The 19,977-nt window shown below is 41.7% G+C and overlaps 2 protein-coding genes across 2 annotated transcripts in view; one reads left to right on the top strand and one right to left on the bottom strand.

Moving 5' to 3' along the window:
• The window catches only part of LOC139155527 (interleukin-17 receptor E-like), a 55,021-nt gene extending 47,323 nt beyond the window's left edge, over positions 1-7,698 (bottom strand). The window contains exon 1 of the mRNA XM_070730693.1: positions 7,427-7,698. Within this exon, the coding sequence (XP_070586794.1) occupies positions 7,427-7,543 (117 nt within the window). The 5' untranslated portion in view covers positions 7,544-7,698. The remainder of the gene's footprint in view (positions 1-7,426) is intronic.
• Positions 7,699-17,585: 9,887 nt separating this feature from the next.
• On the top strand, positions 17,586-19,551 carry LOC139155536 (uncharacterized). The gene is made up of 2 exons (XM_070730714.1): positions 17,586-18,209; positions 19,437-19,551. Exons 1-2 carry the CDS (start codon positions 17,693-17,695, stop codon positions 19,523-19,525), a joined length of 606 nt encoding a protein of 201 aa, XP_070586815.1. The 5' UTR covers positions 17,586-17,692; the 3' UTR covers positions 19,526-19,551.
• Positions 19,552-19,977: the final 426 nt, after the last annotated feature.

The raw sequence follows: 19,977 nt of genomic DNA, 5'->3' as shown, positions 1-19,977 counted from the left end.
TTTGTTACATTGTTTTTTGTTGTTGTTATCCGCCCCGAGTCTTCGGAGAGGGGCGGCATACAAATCTAAATAAACTAAACTAAACTAAACTAATTCAAAGTGTTGGTGATGACCTATAAAGCCCTTTACGGCACCTGACCAGAATATCTCCGGGACTGCCTTCTGCCGCACGAATCCCAGCGACCGATTAGGTCCCACAGAGTTGGCCTTCTCCGGGTCCTGTCGACTAAACAATGTCGTTTGACGGGTCCCAGGGGAAGAGCCTTCTCTGTGGTGGCCCCGACTCTCTGAAACCAGGTCCCCACGGAGATTAGAACTGCCCCCACCCTTTTTGTCTTTCGTAAACTCCTTAAAACCCACCTTTGCCGCCAGGCATGGGAGAATTGAGATATCTCCCCCAGGCCTATACAATTTATGTATGGTATGTCTGTGTGTATGTCTGCTTAATAGCGGGTTTTTTTTTTTAATGTTTTAAAATTATTACATTTGTCATGAATTGTTTTATTGCTGTTGTGAGCCGCCCCGAGTCTACGAAGAGGGGCGGCATACAAATCTAATTAATAATAATAATAATAATAATAATAATAATAATAATAATAATAATAATAATCGTCAAGCCGCTCCCACGTGGTCACATGGCCATCAAGCCACACCCACAAAATAAGCCACGCCCACAGTGTGGTAGTAAAAAAAATTGCAGCCTTTCACTGTGTGTAGGGCACAGATACATTTTTGATTGGAAGACAAAATATCTGGAGGAAAACATGGAAATCAGGTCCCCGTGAGGAATTGTGAGAAAAAAGCACAGTGGTAATATTGAGAATTTTCCCTACATTAATGCCTAATTTAGCTGAAGAGAGTACACATCCGCTATTATTACATTACATTAATCCATTTTCGGTAGCAATACCTACATTAAAATAAATACAAAGTCTTTGAAGCTCTAAACCTGTTAGGGGAGGCGTATGCTATTATATAAACAAGTAAAGTAGAGAATGGGCAGAAAGTCAAGAGTTTGTTTCTCTTTGCTACAGAAAGTGCCAACTGAAAATTGTCACCTGTCAGATATAAGTGGTCACAAAGTGATTAAGAGCTTTGCACTTGTACTCGCACTTGTATTTAGGAAGAACATTTCTTTTACAATTCTTTGTGCAACACAAGGAAACCAACCAATGGAAAGCTGAAAATAACTAAAAGGTTAGCCATCACTGCCCTATATGCACCATCCAGGGGTGAAATTCTCCCAGTTCGGGCGCGCCTGTTGGTCGTCGAAGAACCGCTTGCAAAGGGAGCGTGAGGCTCCGCCCACCCAACTGGATACCGCCATTTGGATTCTTTTACCCTCTGCGCATGCACAAAGCATTCTGTGTATGCGCAGAGGGTGAAAGAACCCAAATGGCAATGGATAGGCGGAGCCTTGCACTCCCTTTGCGATCGGCTCTCCAGTGACCAACAGGCACACCCAAACCGAGAGCATCTCACCCCTAGCACCATCCCTTAACTTATCTGCAAACGAAACAGAAATATACTATTAATGGTACCTCTACTTACGAACTTAATTCATTCCGTGATCAGGCTCTTAAGTAGAAACGTTTGTAAGAAGAATCAATTTTTCCCATAGGAATCAATGTAAAAGCAAATAATTCGTGCGATTGGGGAAACCACAGGGAGGGTGGAGGCCCTGTTTCCTCCCAGGAGATTCCTAGAGAGACCCCACGGAGGCTTCTTCCCGCCTTTTCCGGCCACAAAAGGTGGAATCCAGGAAGTGATCACCCTGGCATCCTTAGCAACCTGCCGGTATGCGTGACGTCAAAGCTCCGCCCATGGAATCTCTTCGTGGGAGAGATTCCCCAACTCCTTTTGTGCCTCCCTCCCATCCTCCCGACCGTCCGACAGCTCCCTGGTGTTCGCCTTCCTCCGCCGCCACCGGCGCCCGGATCCTCCTCCTCTTCTCAGCAGATGACAGCCGGGCAGTGGCTTTCGCAGTGTTCGGCATAAATGTCGAACCGGAGCACAATTTTTTAAAAAAAATCGGGTTCGGGTCCGGCATGCTGAACACCACAAAATTCGGTACGGACCCAGATTGTGCGGGTTCGGTTCGCCCAACACTAGTTATAAATATACTATTCACGGGTTAGATCTGCTTCAGCTGATGCAGGAGATGATACTTTTCTTAAACCAGTATTGGGCTGGTCCTGGTATTCCTGGGATTGCAGATTTGGTAGTGGATGCCCCGCGCACACCCATGCAAGAATTTGCTTCTGCCCATGGGTGGAAGCAAAGAAATTGCAGAAAATTGCATCTCACCCCTAGCATGCGAACGTCCTCATGTGAGATTTCGGTGACTTTTGCCAACTGAGCATGCTCAGAAGCAAATTCTCGCACTGGAGTGCATGCACCCACCGCCACCGGTGAACCCACCCACCTCCAGGACCGATCTGGTAGGGAAAGGTAAGTGCGGCCCTTCAGCGTCTTAAACCAATGGCAGCTTAACCCTCTCCTCCAGTGCAATCCCGTCCTGAAGTTATAACAGTTTGGAAGTTTGCCGCTCCATCATTTCCTTCACCCTCTCTATGTTCCTCTCTGCTCTTTAGTGAAACGTTAGAAGTCATAGGAAATTCATTTATTTATTTATTGTTAGAGTTGAAAGGGACCATGAAGGCCATCAAGTTCAACCCCCTTTCCAAGCAGGAACCCTATAGCACACCAGTGAAGTGGCAGTTCAATCTTCTCTTTAAAATGTCCAGAGTGTTGGAGTTCACACTGTCCACTGGTAGGTTGTTCCATTGGTTGATCGCTCTGACTGTCAGGAAGTTCTTCCTTATCTCCATGTTGAATCTCTCCTTGGTCAGCTTCCAGCCGTTGTTCCTCATCCGGCCCTCTGGTGCCCTGGAGAATAAAGTGATCCCCTCCTCTCTGTGACATCCCCTCGTATACTTGTAGACTGCTATCATGTCCACTCTGGCCCTCTTTTTTTCTAAGCTATCCATGCCCAGTTCCCCCAGTCTCTCTTCGTAAGTCTTGGTTTCCAATCCCTTAATCATCTTGGTTGCTCTTTTTTGCACCTTCTCCAGAGTTTCAATGTCTCTTTTGAAGTATGGTGACCAGAACTGAATACAGTACTCCATGTGTGGTCGGACCAGGGCGTAGTAGAGTGGTATTAAGACTTCCCTGGTCTTGGAGTGTATTCCCCTGTTGATGCAGTTTAGGATTGTGTTGGTTTTTTTAGCTGCTGCTACACATTGCTGGCTCATGTTTAGTTGATTGTCCACCAAGACTCCGAGGTCTGTTTCGCAGTCGCTACTGCTAAGAGGGGTTTCTCCCAGGTTGTATGTGTGTCCAGGGTTTTTTCTGCCTAGGTGAAGGACTTTTCTCTTGTCGATGTTAAACATCATTTTGTTGGTATGGGCCCACTGTGTTAGTCTGTCTAGGTCTTTCTGTAATTTTGGCCTGTCTTCCTTGTTATTTTATTACAGGCTCTGAAATTGATAAATTTCAGATAAATCGTAAGCCATGCAGAGTACTTCGGGAGTTGGGCGGAATAGAAATACAATAAATACACAAATACAACAAATAAATAAAGTTAGGAGAACAGGCCTCTCACTTTCCATCGATCAATTCCAGTTACCTATGTCTTTTAAAACGTATTATTTTGGGATGTCTCTTCCTTCCTTCCTCTCTTTTTTTAAAAACTTTTTGAGTTTCTGCATCCCTTGATGCACCTGAACGACGGTGTGTATGTATCACCAATCCCCGTCACTTTCTCCAGGGTTGAGAGTTGGAAAATTAAAAGGAAGTGGGTGTTTGCACATGTATGTGCATGCAAGAACCTATACTCTCTCACACCCACATTATGAGAACTTTATTAGGGGAAATAAATCCTCTTATCTTTGTTGAATGCATAAATTAGCCCTCGGGATCTTGGGTTTGACAATGTAGCATATTTATTTATTTATTTATTTATTAACCATATTTATATGCTGCCCAACTGCCGAAGGACTAGGAGTGGCTTCCAAATCGTATAGCTTTTGGAAAGTTGCTAATTTGTAGGTTACGATCAGGATATTAAGATTGTATCACCTGATCTGACTTCTGATCAAAGGCATGGGACTAGATGCAGGGATTAGGGAGACATTTGTTTATTTAGTTTTGCCCATTTTTAAAAAAAAAACCAATTTACAAGTCAAAGCTAAACTGTCGTTCACAATTCTAAGTATTTTGAAATTGAATACTGTAATGTTGTTCATCGGTGTTCTTAAACACATTTATTAAGGAAAAACGTGTGAATTACAATGCATGTATGCGTGAAAATAATGCACAAAAAACATTATAAAAGGAATTATTTGCAAAAGTGTGAACTTGTAGTAAAATTCAAAGACATGCACATCAAACATAGAAACATAGAAGACTGACGGCAGAAAAAGACCTCATGGTCCATCTAGTCTGCCCTTATACTATTTTCTGTATTTTATCTTACAATGAATATATGTTTATCCCAGGCATGTTTAAATTCAGTTACTGTGGATTTACCAACCACGTCTGCTGGAAGTTTGTTCCAAGCATCTACTACTCTTTCAGTAAAATAATATTTTCTCATGTTGCTTTTGATCTTTCCCCCAACTAATTTAGGATTGAGTCCCCTTGTTCTTGTGTTCACTTTCCTATTAAAAACACTTCCCTCCTGGATCTTATTTAACTTTTTGACATATTTAAATGTTTCGATCATGTCCCCCCTTTTCCTTCTGTCCTCCAGACTATACAGATTGAGTTCATTAAGTCTTTCCTGATACGTTTTATGCTTAAGACCTTCCACCATTCTTGCAGCCCGTCTTTGGACCCGTTCAATTTTGTCAATATCTTTTTGTAGGTGAGGTCTCCAGAACTGAACACAGTATTCCAAATGTGGTCTCACCAGCGCTCTCTATAGCGGGATCATAATCTATCTCATCCTGCTTGTTATACCTCTAGCTATGCAGCCAAGCATCCTACTTGCTTTTCCTACTGCCTGACTGCACTGTTCACCCATTTTGAGACTGTCAGAAATCACTACCCATAAATCCTTCTCTTCTGAAGTTTTTGCTAACACAGAACTGCCAATACAATACTCAGATTGAGGATTCCTTTTCCCCAAGGAATGTGCAAATCACAATACTAACACTAAAAAGAGCCCAATTCAATGAAATCAACTTTACAGATTTGCTAAAGAAGGGGGGGGGACCAAAATAGACAAATTTCTCTATTGCTGCTGGTTTGCACATCTTTCATAAAATGCTCAGAAAAATGCAAGCACCTTTAGCAACAAATAAATACAGTGATCCCTCGAGTTTCGCGATCTCGCCTATTGCGAAACGCTATATCGCGAGTTTTCAACCCGGAAGTAAACTCCACCATCTGCGCATGCGTGCCCTTCCACGCATGCGTAGATGGTGGAGTTTCCCCACCGGGCAGAGGCTTCCCTGGGTCTTCCCCCGGTAAGGCGCAAGCAACGGCGTGGGCGGGCGGGTGGCACGCGCGTGGGGACACCCCAGCTCCGCTTCCCAGCTGGGAAGCGGAGCTGGCAATGCGCAGATGGTGTTTTTACTTCCGCACCGCTACTTCGCGAAAAATCGATCATCGCGAGGGGTCCTGGAACGGAACCCTCGCGATGATCGAGGGATCACTGTATATCATTTTGGTGAGATAGCAAGCACACCCTTTAAGCCTAATGTAAGCTTTTGAAATTCTCCAAATCTCTGTGATGTTTAAAAATTCTTGAACTGCCTCTGTTGCATAATAACATATTTTTAAATTAAATTTCTACATAGGCAGCTATTGTGTCAATTACAACTGAGATTTTAAAATTATTTATTTATATATTTTTTTTAACTGTAGCTAATGCAATATTTTTTTTCCCCCTTTAAAATGCCAGAAACCCCATTCCACTCCTCCATCTCTGTTTTCTCTGCTCTCTTTCCAATACTCTTGTCAATTTTGTTTTGGACTGTTTAAGGGATTATCAACAATAAATTGATAACTGATTGGTTGTCCACATCATGCTAGGCAATAAACTGTTGCACCTTTGTACTGTTTGTGAAATTCCATTACTTCAACCTGGGACAATTCTATGTCCAGAATCTGTGCCCTCTGAGCTTTGAGCCCTACTTAGTCTGCTATTCTTTATGACTAACTCAGCAATGAACTGAATATATTCTGCACTTATTCTGATTTTATAGCATGAATCTGACCTTTAACCTGTAAGTTAAATTTAAAGGTAAGGCTGGTCTCAGTTACTTTGAGTATAATTTTTTTATTTTCATTCACCTTAAAATAAAACATACATGAATAAAAACACAACATCAATGCCTAACGATATATATGTCCAGTAACTGAATTTAAACATGCCTGGGATAAACATATATCCATCCTAAGATAAAATACATGAAATAGTATAAGGGCAGACTAGATGGATCATGAGGTCTTTTTCTGCCGTCAGTCTTCTATGTTTCTATGTATAACATTTTCTTATCCAATAAACAATTAACGGAGCATCTTAACTTTCTATTTTCATTTAAACTATCATGCCTTCATCTCTCCAGCCTTTAAACTAATTAACAGCTAAATATTTAAACTTTAAAGGTAAACAAATGCAACAAATACAACACCAATGCCTCACAATTTATATATATCGCTCAAAAAAAATAAAGGGAATGCTCAAAGAACACATCCTAGATCTGAATTAATGAGATATTCTCATTGAATACTTTGTTCTGTACAAAGTTGAATGTGCTGACAAGATGTGACATTGATTGTCAATCAGTATTGCTTCCTAAGTGGACAGTTTGATTTCACAGAAGTTTGATTTACTTGGAGTTATATTGTGTTGTTTAAGTGTTCCCTTTATTTATTTATTTTTGAGCAGTATATATAACATTTTCTTAACTACTAATTCCCCCCCCCCAAAAAAAAAAACTTTTAAATTTGTATTTTCCTTTAGACCTATCACAATTTCATCACTCCAACAATTATTAAGAGGACAAACAACATGCTGGCAGGAGCCTCGTTCATGATGTTGCTAAACACAAAACCTCCAATTCTTGGATGTGCCACATAGGACCACACGTGACAATATCTTTCCCTTCAAACACATCCACCGTCAGCCACAAGTTAGCCGAGGAGGTCGGGCAGAAGGATATATTTTCCTCATACGTTCCGACCTCAGAAACCACATGGCCTCAATAAGTCTTCTCCACTACCTGTCACGCCATGGAACAGGCACGGGGGAAGGTGCCTCCTTCACCGCTCCTGGTGGCTTTCATTCCCGTGAACCCAGAAGAAACCAATTCCCACGTCCTCGGCATTGGAACCCTAGTCGCGTATGAGAGGAAGACCTCCACCAAGCCTCCCACCCACCCTGCCATTCTCCTCCCCCAGAAGAGAATCTCCTTACAAAGTTGGTGAGGACTTCTCCGCAGAGACAGGGCTGGCGGGTCTGGAGCGCAGCAGGCTGGAGGTTGAGGAGGAAGGCGGCGAGGAGCAGGAGGACCCTCGGAGCGGGACTCCCCATGGAGTGAGGGGCTCGACCTCAGCTGGGCTGGAACATGGCTGTTGTGTTGTCAAACAGTCTCGAGAGTCAGAGAGCTCTCCGCAGCGTATCTAGGCCAAGGAGAGCTGCCAGCGTGTCTCCACCTCTTCTTCCCTTGCACACCGCGCTCTCTACCCTGCCCTGCCCTAACCTAACTAATCTGGCTGGGCTGCATTCTTTGGCTGCTGCTGTTCGTGCTGCTGCTGATAAGGACAGCCGGAGTTGTGCAGGGCTGTCACTGGGAGGCGGGGGAAAGGGGAAATTTCTCTCTCTCTCTTTCTCTCTCTGCCCCGTCCTACGAGGACAGCATGTTACGTCTGTGGGACCTCACGAAAGCTGCTGTTTCCCACCCACCCACCCCAATAAAACGTGCCAGCTACCAGATGCTTCCTGCTTTATTTTTATTTTCCCCTCCTGTCCGGCATATCTTGACTTCTTCCTGGGGAAATACAGCCCAGTGTGAGCTTTTCAGAATCATCTCCAGTCTTAAATACTGGAGTCAAAAGGGGAATCCGTATCCCGAGAGCAATTGACATCACTGTCTTGTTTATTTGTTTATGTGTTTGTTTTGTCAAGTATATATTGGTGGTATACAAAGATATAATGTCATCTGGCGGGACCCAGGGGAAGAGCCTTCTCTGTGGCGGCCCCGACCCCCTAGCACAGAATTGCCCCCACCCTCCTTGCCTTTCATAAGTTCCTTAAAAAACCCCTCTCCCAGGCCCCAGGTTCCTTAAAAAACCCCTCCCCCAATTTATGCATGGTATGTTTGTATGTATGTTTGCTTTTTAATAAAGGGGTTTTTAGTTACTTTAAATATTAGATTTGTCATACATTGTTTTATTATTGTTGTGAGCCACCCGGAGTCTACGGAGAGGGGCAGCATACAAATCTAATAAATAGATAGATAGATAGACAGACAGACAGACAGACAGACAGACAGACAGACAGACAGACAGACAGACAGACAGACAGACAGACAAATAATATTCATATGCATGATACTAGTAAAAAAGAAACATTAGGACAGGGGATGGTAGGCACGCTAGTGCACTTATGCACACCCCTTACTGACCTCTTAGGAATCGGGTGAGGTCAACAGTGGGTAGTCTGAGGGTAAAGTTTTGAGGGTTAGGGGATGATACTACAGAGTCTGGTAGTGAGTTCCATGCATCAACTACTCGGTTACTAAAGTCGTATTTCCTGCAGTCGAGTTTAGAGTGGTTTACTTTAAGTTTGTATCTGTTGTGTGCTCATGTGTTGTTGTGGTTGAAGCTGAAGAAGTCGTTGACGGGAAGGACTTTGTAGCAGATGATTTCGTGAGCTATGCTTAGATCGTGTTTAAGGCGACGTAGTTCTAAGCTTTCTAAACCTAGGATAGGCGTAGGTTTTCTCTAGTAAAGTATCTCTTTATTTATTAATTGGATTTGTATGTCTCTGGACATTTTCTAAAGTGTTGATGTTCGAAATGCGGTGTGGGTTCCGGATAGATGGATGGATGGGTAGGTAGGTAGGTAGGTACCTACCTACCTACCTACCTACCCATCCATCCATCTATCCGGAACCCACACTAGGTAGATAGATAGATAGATAGATAGATAGATAGGCAGGCAGGCAGGCAGGCAGGCAGGCAGGCAGGCAGGCAGGCAGGCAGGCAGGCAGGCAGGCAGGCAGGCAGGCAGGCAGGCAGGCAGGCAGGCAGGCAGGCAGGCAGATAAACAAACATTCATCTGGCTAGCATACTTAGTGTGGTCAGCTTCAGCACATTAATTTATCCCCTCGTTAGGGCTGAAAAAAACATTTTTCAGAGGGAGTGGCCATGAAAACAAACGTGCAAGCCAGGAAGAGCCAGGAAGATCATTAGTACCTCATTAGAGCCTTACATGGCATCGGACCAGATTACCTGCGGGACCGCCTTCTGCCGCCTGAATCCCAGCGACCAGTCAGGTCCCACAGAGTCGGCCTTCTCCAGGTCCCATCAACTAGACAATGTCGCTTGGCAGGGCCTAGGAGAAGAGCCTTCTATGTGGGGGCCAGCTTCCCCCAGAGATTTGCACTGTCCCTACTCTCCTTGCCTTCCGTAAAAGTTTAAAGACCTATCTGTGCCGCTAGGCTTTGGGCCATTAGACCTTAGCTCCCTGGATGATGAGTATAGTATGTCTTGCTATGTGAAGGGGAATGAATTATTTTAAATGTTATTAGAGTTTTTAAAGATTTTTAGTGATATTTATTGGATTTTTTAGATATGTATATTGTTTGATATGGTGTGAGCTGCCCCAAGCCCTCAGAGAGGGGTGACATACAAATCCAATAAATAAATTAATTAATTAATAGGGCTGGTGGGGGGGAAGCTTCAAAAAAGCTACTTTCGAGCATAAGACGCACCTAAATTTTCAGTCCCTTTGGGGGTGAGGAAGGTGCATCTTGTACTCCAAAAAATACAGTATATTCTTTCCCTGTGCACAGTTGAGTCCACTGTAATAATGGAAGGCCTGTGGTTTGTCCCCAATGAACAGGCAGCCAATGAATAAATAAGAATAAATAAAAATATCTCGTAGTTCCCTTAGCAAAAGGGCCAGGAGAACCATCAACATTCTTCTCTCTCATCTTTCCCAATCATCTCTCTGTCTATCCTTCTTCAGACACAAACAGTATATAGGCTTTATTTATTTTATTTTCTTTATTAGATTTGTATGCCGCTCCTCTCCAGAGACTCGGAGCAGCTCACAACAAAAAACACAGTACAAATCCAATAGTTAAAAAGCAATTTAAAACCCTTAATATAAAAACAGTCATATGTTAGTCTTCCACAATTTCATGCTCTCCAGCTCAACCGAATTTCAACAGCCCAAATTTTCACTGAGCTTAGCCCAAGAGCATGAAAGACTTTGAAGTTCAACATGACTGGATGACAATATGTTGGATATGATTGTTATTTGTTAATTAAGAATACCTGCAATTCGGGAAGGGGCGTGGTCACCAGCCAGGCAAGACAGAATCTCCTGCGATTCTTGATCGGTTCATCGGTAGAAAATTTTTAAGAATATGGATTTACTTTGTACTTCAACGGATTCTCGAAATCCATCACCTTGATGAAGTTAAACGTGCCCTCAATCAGATAAAGCCCTAATGATCATAAAGCCCATAAGGCAGTGGTTTTCAACCTTGGGGTCAGGACCCCTTTGGAGATCGAACGACCGTTACACAGGTGTTGCCTAAGACCAGGGGAAAAGACAAATTTCTCATGGTGTTAGGAATTAAAGCTTCTATTCTGCAACCTTGGAACATATTTTTACAATCCGACCAATCAGGCGTTTACAGTGGGGTTGTCCCTCTGACCTTCCTGCCAATCAGCTTAAAGCTCTGTAGGGAGAATTGGCGCTAGACTTATGATTGGGGGTCACCACAACATGAGGAACTGTATTAAGGGGTCACGGCATTAGAAAGATTGAGAACCACTGCATAAAGCAATTTTCTTAGCAGCTGTAATAGAAATCTTCATCATTGCCTTTTTAAATCATGCTTTACAGCTTGCTCCCAGTCTGGTCTACCACCTTGGTAAAGGTAGTCTTCGACTTAAAACAGTTCATTTAGTGACCATTCAAAGTTATGACGTCACGGAAAAAAAAGCAACTTATGTAGGTTTTTCACATTGCAGCCTTCCCATGGTCCCATGGTCAAAATTCAAATGCTTGGCAACCGACTAACATTTATGACGATTGCGGTATCTTGGGGTCATGGGATCTCCTTTTGTGATAAGCAAAGTCAAGGGGGAAACCAGATTCACTGAACAGCCCTGTACTCTTACCAGACCATGTCGTTTGGCAGGGTCTAGGGGAAGAGCCTTCTCTGTGGGGGCCCCGGCCCTCTGGAATCAGCTCCCCCCGGAGATTCGCACTGCCCCCACCCTGCTCGCCTTCCCTAAAAGTTTAAAGACCTATCTGTGCTGCCAGGATTGGGGCCATTAGATCCCAGCCCCCTGGCCGACGAGTGTAATGTGTGAATGGGAATGAATGATTTTATATGTTATTAGAGTTTTTAAAGTTTTTTAGCGATATTATGGTTATATGGTCATATGGTTATGACCTATAAAGCCCTTCATGGCATCGGACCAGAATACCTCCGGGACCGCCTTCTGCCGCACGAATCCCAGCGACCGGTTAGGTCCCACAGAGTGGGCCTTCTCCGGGTCCCGTTGACTAAACAATGTCATTTGGCAGGACCCAGGAGAAGAGCCTTCTCTGTGGCGGCCCCGACCCTCTGGAACCAGCTCCCCCCAGATATCAGAGTTGCCCCCACCCTCCTTGCCTTTCGCAAGCTCCTTAAAACCCACCTCTGTCGTCAGGCATGGGGGAATTGAAATTTTTTTCCCTTCCCCCTAGGCTTATAGAATTTATACATTGTATGCTTGTTTGTATGATTGGTCTCTTAAATTGGGGTTTTTTTAGATTATTTTTTAATATATTAGATTTGTTACATTGTCTTTTTTATTGTTGTTAGCCGCCCCGAGGCGACATACAAATCTAATAAATAAAAATAAATAAAAAATAATTGGATGTTTGGATATGTACGTTGTATATTGTTTGATATGTTGTGAGCTGCCCCGAGTCCTCGGAGAGAGGCGGCATACAAATCCAATAAATAAATGAATAAATAATACTAACTTACTGAAATAAATGCACTGGGGGCAGACTGTGAAGTTTAGTAGTTTATTTTGCTAAAGTTCGGCTAGCTCTAATCAGGAGTATTCTATTCAAATAGGCGCGAAAAGTCCGAGGGAAAGCGCTGGCACCTTTAACTATTTATACTTTCTCCCCCAGCAACCGGCGCAGTTTGACAGTTGTTGCTTTTTCCCGCTTAAAACAGGGTAGCCAATCAATGGTCATCATGCAAATGTGAACTCGTGGTAACGTTTGTACATTTGAATATTTACATAATCAACACTTAACCAACTGCAGTGATTTACTTAACAACCCTGGCAAGGAAAGTCATAAAATGGGGCAAAACTCACTTAATAAATGTTTCACTTAGTGATAGAAATTTGGGTTCAATTGGGGTCGTGAACTGAAGACTACCTGTATTTTTTTTTAATAAACTTTATTGATTTTCTTAAAATTGACAAACATACAAACACACATTTAACATAAAATTGGAGTTGCAGATACCCGGCTTGTTCAAGAAGTCAAATTGCATTACAGAAAAAAGAATACATTATTAATATGTTAAGTCAACCTATTACTTTAAGTGAAAAGAGGAGATTTTATGTTACCTTATTATGAAAAAAACCCATAAACTTCATATCTAAGCAAAGTACAAACACAAAAATTAAATCCTAGCCATACTACTATTGTGCATTTTTAATTCTTCTTTTTGTCTATCCATGTATACACTTTATTCCAAATCACATAAAATTCAGATTCTTCTTGGTTATTTAACCATCTTGTCATCATATCCATTTCAGCGCAGTCTAATATTTTCTTAGTAACCTCTTTGGTAATATCTTCCTCCTTCCAATTTTGCACATATACTATCCTGGCCGCTGTCGTTATATGAATAACTAGATGTAAAATATCTTTCTTATATTTCTGTTTGTTTATACCTAGTAAGTAAAATTCCAGAGTTTTTTCTATCTCTTGCTTTATTATTTCTTTTATTATTCTTTCTATCATTTTCCAATATGTCTTAACTTTGCTACAGCTCCACCATTGATGATAATATGAACCTATTTCTTCTTTACACTTCCAGCACAATGGGGACATATAAGGGAACATTTTTGCAATTCTACTTGGTGGAAGATGCCACCTATAAAACATCTTAATTTGATTTTCCTTTAGCGATACTGACTTTGTCGTTTTCCAATTAAAAGTCCAGACTCTTTCCCATGTGTCTAGATCAATTTCTCTGCCAATATTTCTACACCAACTTATCATGTTGTCCTTTAGGGTTAAGTCTATATTTTTATGACTGATCATATATTTATATGCTTTCCCAATTAGTTTAGTCTGGTTTGTAATTAATAAATTACTTAAATAATTTTTACTCTTATTAAAGATATAAACCTTACTGTCCTTCTGAAATTTAGTCTGAATTTGAATAAATTGCCACCAATCTATTTTAATCCCTTCCTCCTGTAGTTTATTCCTTGATTTTAATTTCATTTGATCGTTTCATAAGTCTTTATACCTTAATATTTTCATTTCCTGTATCGATTTAGGGTGAAGACTACCTGTAATAGGTGGTCTTTCACCTGAATTCTAACAAAAGCCACCATAGCATACAATCCCAGGTCAAATCAGGTGACGTTACTGTTATCTCCTGCTGAAATGACACAGGTTAATTTATTGCTATTTCCCTGCTGAAATTCAACAGCCAATATAAATTACAACTTGCCTTATATGCTCTTTATACTGCATGCCCTGCACTCAACTGAAGTGTGGCAAGAACACCTGACTGAACAGAGACCTTGTGGGTAGAATACACTGATAAGTATACATTGAGATAAAGATAAAAATAAGATAAGACCTGAGTCAAATCTGAATTTCTTTCTATTAATCCAATGTGCCTCATATAAAGGTAGTTAGACTTAGTCTACTGTGATTTTTTTTAAAAAATATTCTCTCTCTATTTATTTTTATTTATTTATTTATTTATTTATTTTGTCTAGTATATAATGTAGGTTTGTGAAGATATAATCATAGTAATATCTGGAGGACAGAATAGTCTGGAGGACAGAAGGAAAAGGGGGGGCATGATCGAAACATTTAAATATGTTAAAGGGTTAAATAAGGTCCAGGAGGAAAGTGTTTTTAATAGGAAAGTGAACACAAGAACAAGGGGACACAATCTGAGGTTAGTTGAGGGAAAGATCAAAAGCAACATGAGAAAATATTATTTTACTGAAAGAGTAGTAGATCCTTGGAACAAACTTCCAGTAGACGTGGTTGGTAAATCCACAGTAACTGAATTTAAACATGCCTGGGATAAACATATATCCATCCTAAGATAAAATACAGAAAATAGTATAAGGGCAGACTAGATGGACCATGAGGTCTTTTTCTGCCGTCAGACTTCTATGTTTCTATATACATCAATAGAAAATTAGAAAAACATTAGGAATAATATATAAGTAATAATCATTGGGGAAAATAGAGTTCATATTCATGAAGCTACTAAGACATAAAGAGACATTAGGACAGGGAATGGAAGGCACGCTGGTGCCCTTATGCACGCCCCTTTCTGACCTCTTAGGAATATGGAGAGGTCAATAGTGGACAGTCTTAGGGTAAAATTTGGGGGGTTGGAGGATGACACTACAGAGTCTGGTAATGAGCTCCATGCTTCGACCACTCGATTACTAAAGTCGTATTTTTGCAAGTTTGGAGCAATTTGCATTAAGTTTGAATTTGTTGTGTGCTCGTGTGTTGTTGTGGTTGAAGCTGAAGTAGTCATTGACAGGGAGGACGTTGTAGCATATGATCTTACGGGCTATGCTTAGGTCATGTTTAAGGCGACGTAGTTCTAAGCTTTCGAGACCCAGGATTGTAAGTCTAGTTTCGTTGTGTGTTGTTTTTTTGCTTTACCAGAATCTTGAGATGCACCCACCAGGATCTATCCAGCCACAAAGAGATTCACTATTTTCAGAATTAATAATTTTGAGTCAATCATTTATTCCACAATTGAATGGAGCTCCCTGTTCTTTCATAGAAACACCTTCTCCTAATTCCCCCAAATATAATAAATTCCAGCAATGCATACTTAGAAGAATGGGCAGTAATAAAACCACTGGGAAGCAGGATTATGGCTAATCTGCCAAAAATCCTGTGCAATCACACACGGATATCATCAAGGCTTACTTGCAATGGTTATTGAAATAGCACATATTGCTTCGGCTTTCCTCCCAAGAATATGAAAGAGAATTCACCTCACAAAGGGATACGCTAATATTTGTACGTCACTGAAAGATGCAAAAGACAAATGCATAAACAATGTACAAGACCGCGTACATATTCATGTAGAAAGGATCTCAAGTTAATAGTAAGTTTCTAAAGTGAATAGATCTCAAGTTATTTCCTGCTCCTGTTTTCCTTCAGAAACCAAAAGGGAGGAGTAAAGCAATAAAACAGGGAGGAAAACAAGAGCAGGGGTCAGTTTGGGATTGCCCGATGCCACAAGAAAAGCATTGCATTTGCAAATTATAATTCTTCCATTAAGAACAAACTGGGGCCTTATATCTCTGCATATCTAACCTGATTTGATCAATTCTATTCACCTAAGAGCTGATTCCTCCCCACACACCTCCCACAGTCTCCCAGATTTACTAATACATCCTTTTTTAATTTTAACTATCAGGAGAAATTTTCTGACAGTTAGAGCAATTAATCAGTGGAAAAACTTGCCTGCAGAAGTTGTTATTTATTTATTTATTTATTTATTTATTTATTTATTTATTTATTTATTATTTATTTATTTGTTTGTTTATTTATTTATTTATTTATTTATTTATCAGATTTGTATGCCGCCCCTCTCCGTAGACTCGGGGTTAGTTAGTTAGTTAGTTAGTTAGTCCAATACACAATAATACACAATGAAGATTATAGTGGATATCCTCGAAGTAAAATATATCAAGGAAAGAATAGAGGAGAAAATATAGGAAAAAAATATATCAAGGAAAGAATAGAGGAGAAAATATAGGAAAAAAATATATCAAGGAAAGAATAGAGGAGAAAATATAGGAAAAATATATCAAGGAAAGAATAGAGGAGAAAATATAGGAAAAATATATCAAGGAAAGAATAGAGGAGAAAATATAGGAAAAATATATCAAGGAAAGAATAGAGGAGAAAATATAGGAAAAATATATCAAGGAAAGAATAGAGGAGAAAATATAGGAAAAATATATCAAGGAAAGAATAGAGGAGAAAATATAGGAAAAATATATCAAGGAAAGAATAGAGGAGAAAATATAGGAAAAATATATCAAGGAAAGAATAGAGGAGAAAATATAGGAAAAATATATCAAGGAAAGAATAGAGGAGAAAATATAGGAAAAATATATCAAGGAAAGAATAGAGGAGAAAATATAGGAAAAATATATCAAGGAAAGAATAGAGGAGAAAATATAGGAAAAATATATCAAGGAAAGAATAGAGGAGAAAATATAGGAAAAATGTATCAATTAGAGAATAGAATAAAAGAATAGGGATTGAAGAGATGAGATATGAGATACGGGAGAGACAATAGGACAGGGGACGGGAGGCACACTAGTGCCCTTAGATTCTTAGGAATCTGGAGAGGTCAACTGTGGACAATCTAAGGGTAAAGTGTTGGGGGTTAGGGGATAACACTACGGAGTCTGGTAATGAGTTCCACGCTTCGACAACTCAATTACTAAAGTCATATTTTTTACAGTCATGTTTGGAGCGTGTTAAGTCTGTATAACCATTGTAAAACTGTGTAAAAGAAAAAAACCCTTGTAAATACTGTCTAAACTATGAATAAACCTTGGCCGCGTCTGATTGGTTAAGACGCACGGCCGTTTCTTTTAGGCGCGAGCCTTAAAGTATAAATAGGGCTGTTTTGACACTTACAGCTCAGATGCGTTCCTTGCTGGAGTCACTTGTTAGAGAGCTGAATAAACGGAACCATCTTGTACTTCTTGTCTGAGTCTCATTCATTTCACTGGCGACGAGAGAACGAAGAATCCACGAGTCAAGCATGAATCACCTCCAGATCGGCCGGGCTCCCGACTACTTCGACCCCGAGAAGTCGTCTTGGGACGCCTACATGGCGAAATTTGACATCTTCCTAGACGCGGCAGGAATGGGAGAAGCCGACGACAAAAGGAAGCGGGCGATCTTCTTGAACTATTGCGGGACTGAGATTTTTGACCTCGTCCAAACGCTCACCGACCCGCTTCCAGCTAAATCCGTTCCGTGGGACGACCTCCAAGCAAGACTGGCAAACCACTTCAAGCCAACGAAGCCTGCCATAGTCTACAGACATCAATTTTCCAAAATGATCCAACGGGAGTCTGAAACAATCAACCAATTCGCCACGAGACTTCGCACGGTACTGTCAAAGTGCCGCTTTGACAGCCCAGAAGCTCGCCTCACAGACGCTCTAATTTTTGGAATGAAGAACGCGACGGTCCGAAACAAGATCCTAACAGAGGACGACCCAACGCTTCAGTCAGTTATCAAGCTGGCCCAAACAGCCGAAGTAGCTGACGCGGCCGCTAAAGAACTAAAAGAACATGAAAAGAAGGAGACCGTCTCCAAAATCTCCGTTGCTGTTTCCCGCGCCGAAACCACAGACGACCTCAGCCCAGCTGCCACGGACGACGACGCCTGTCTCCTGCTACCGTCCGAGCAAGCCAGACAACCCAGATACCAACGTCCCTCCAACCCATGCCCCGGTTGCCGAGGAAATCACCCACGACAGCGTTGCCCCTTCAGGGACGCCTTTTGCCGCCGCTGCAATCGACGCGGGCACATCGCCGAGGCTTGCAGAGCGCCCCTTCCAGAGGAGTCCTTCTCTACACCCCGCCAACATCGTTTCAACAACCAGGCACAACAACCGCGAGACAACAAATTTTCAAGAGGCTTCAATCGCAGAAACGACTCCACCGCTAACCGTGACTACGCACGAGGTAAAGCACAAACTTACGTAAATTGCGCAACTGCTAAAGGAGGGAACAAGATTATCATCTCGCTACTTTTAAATAACAAACCCTGTGACCTAGAATTAGACACAGGCTCTAAGCATTCTATTATGCCTTGGGACAAATTCAAAATGTATATGCCAAATTTTCTTAAAACTGACTTTGTCAACTCAACTTTAGTAATAAGGGATTTTCAGGGAAATGTTATACCTGTTTTGGGAAAAGTAGATGTGCCTGTAAAATTTAAAAATTGTGAATATTCTCTTCCTCTGATCGTGGTTGAGGGAGCCAAACACTCCCTCCTGGGTCTAACATGGATGTCTCCTTTGGGTATCGAAATACTGGGTCTTTGTCATGTAAATGCTGAATGTAATGTTCCTGATTTTATTCAAGAATTTCCTGAGGTCTTCAGCCCTACTTTGGGCACTTATAATGGGGCCCCTATCTCCTTCTCTCTAGATCCTAAGGTACCCCCGGTCAGACTTAAGCCTCGCAGGGTACCCCTACCGCTTTTGCCTAAACTAGACATCCAATTGGACAAACTAATTGCCCAGGGCATCTTAGTCCCAGTAGAACAAGGGACATGGGAAACCCCCATTGTCACCCCAGTTAAACCTGACGGCTCCTTAAGGGTCTGTGCAGACTACAAAGCCACTATCAATAAAGCCCTTCAACACCACCCATACCCAATCCCAGTAGTCCAGCAGTTGCTGCATTCCCTGGGGGAAGGGAGAGTCTTTTCAAAAAATCGACCTCGCACAAGCTTACCAACAGCTTCCGGTCGATGAGGCCACATCCCTGGCCCAAACCATAGTAACCCACAGGGGTGCCTTCAGATGCACCCGCCTGCAATTCGGGGTCAGTATCGCCCCAGGCATTTTTCAAAGTTTCATGGAACGATTATTAGCAGGTATAAAAGGGACCTCCCCATACTTTGACGATATATTTATATCAGGTAAAAACCAAGCAGAATTAAACATGCGCATCAGGGAAGTGTTGGCTAGACTTCAAGCTAAGGGTTTAAAAGTAAAACCAGACAAATGTGTGTGGGGAGCAAATAGCATAGAATTTCTGGGCTATAGAATAGACAGTGAGGGAATACACCCCACAGCAGATAAATTAGAGGCCATAACCAAAGCACCAGAGCCTAATAATAAGACAGAACTCCAAGCATTTCTGGGCCTTCTTAATTTTTATTCTGTCTTCCTTAAACAGAAGGCAACGGCAGCAGAACCACTACACCGACTGCTGCAGAAGGGAGTTCCCTGGACCTGGGGCACAATGGAGCGCGAAGCTTTTCTTAAAATAAAACAGTTATTGACCTCCAAAAGCGTAGTGGTTCAATACAGCTCAACTTTGCCCATAAGGCTCACGTGCGATGCTTCGGCGTATGGGGTTGGCGGGGTATTAGCTCACATAATGCCAAACGATACAGAGGCCCCCATCGCTTTCTTTTCTAAAACCTTGTCCACGGCAGAGAGAAATTACAGCCAATTAGACAAAGAGGCATTGGCCCTAGTCTCAAGCGTTAAGAAATTCCATTATTACCTGTGTGGGAGGAGTTTTGAACTTGTAACAGATCACAAACCCCTGCTTGGTCTTCTAGCTGCCAATAAACCAACTCCTCCCTTCATGTCCCCTAGATTAATAAGATGGGCTCTATTCCTGTCAGGATATCAATACCAATTAACTCATAAGGGGGGAAAATCAATAAACCATGCTGACGGCCTAAGTAGATGCCCCATGCCCGAGTTAG

The sequence above is a fragment of the Erythrolamprus reginae genome, unplaced genomic scaffold, assembly GCF_031021105.1.
Source record: "Erythrolamprus reginae isolate rEryReg1 unplaced genomic scaffold, rEryReg1.hap1 H_27, whole genome shotgun sequence".
Taxonomy (NCBI): domain Eukaryota; kingdom Metazoa; phylum Chordata; class Lepidosauria; order Squamata; family Dipsadidae; genus Erythrolamprus; species Erythrolamprus reginae.
The sequence above is the reverse complement of the archived record's forward strand: the minus strand, read 5'-3'. Positions and strand labels throughout refer to the sequence as shown.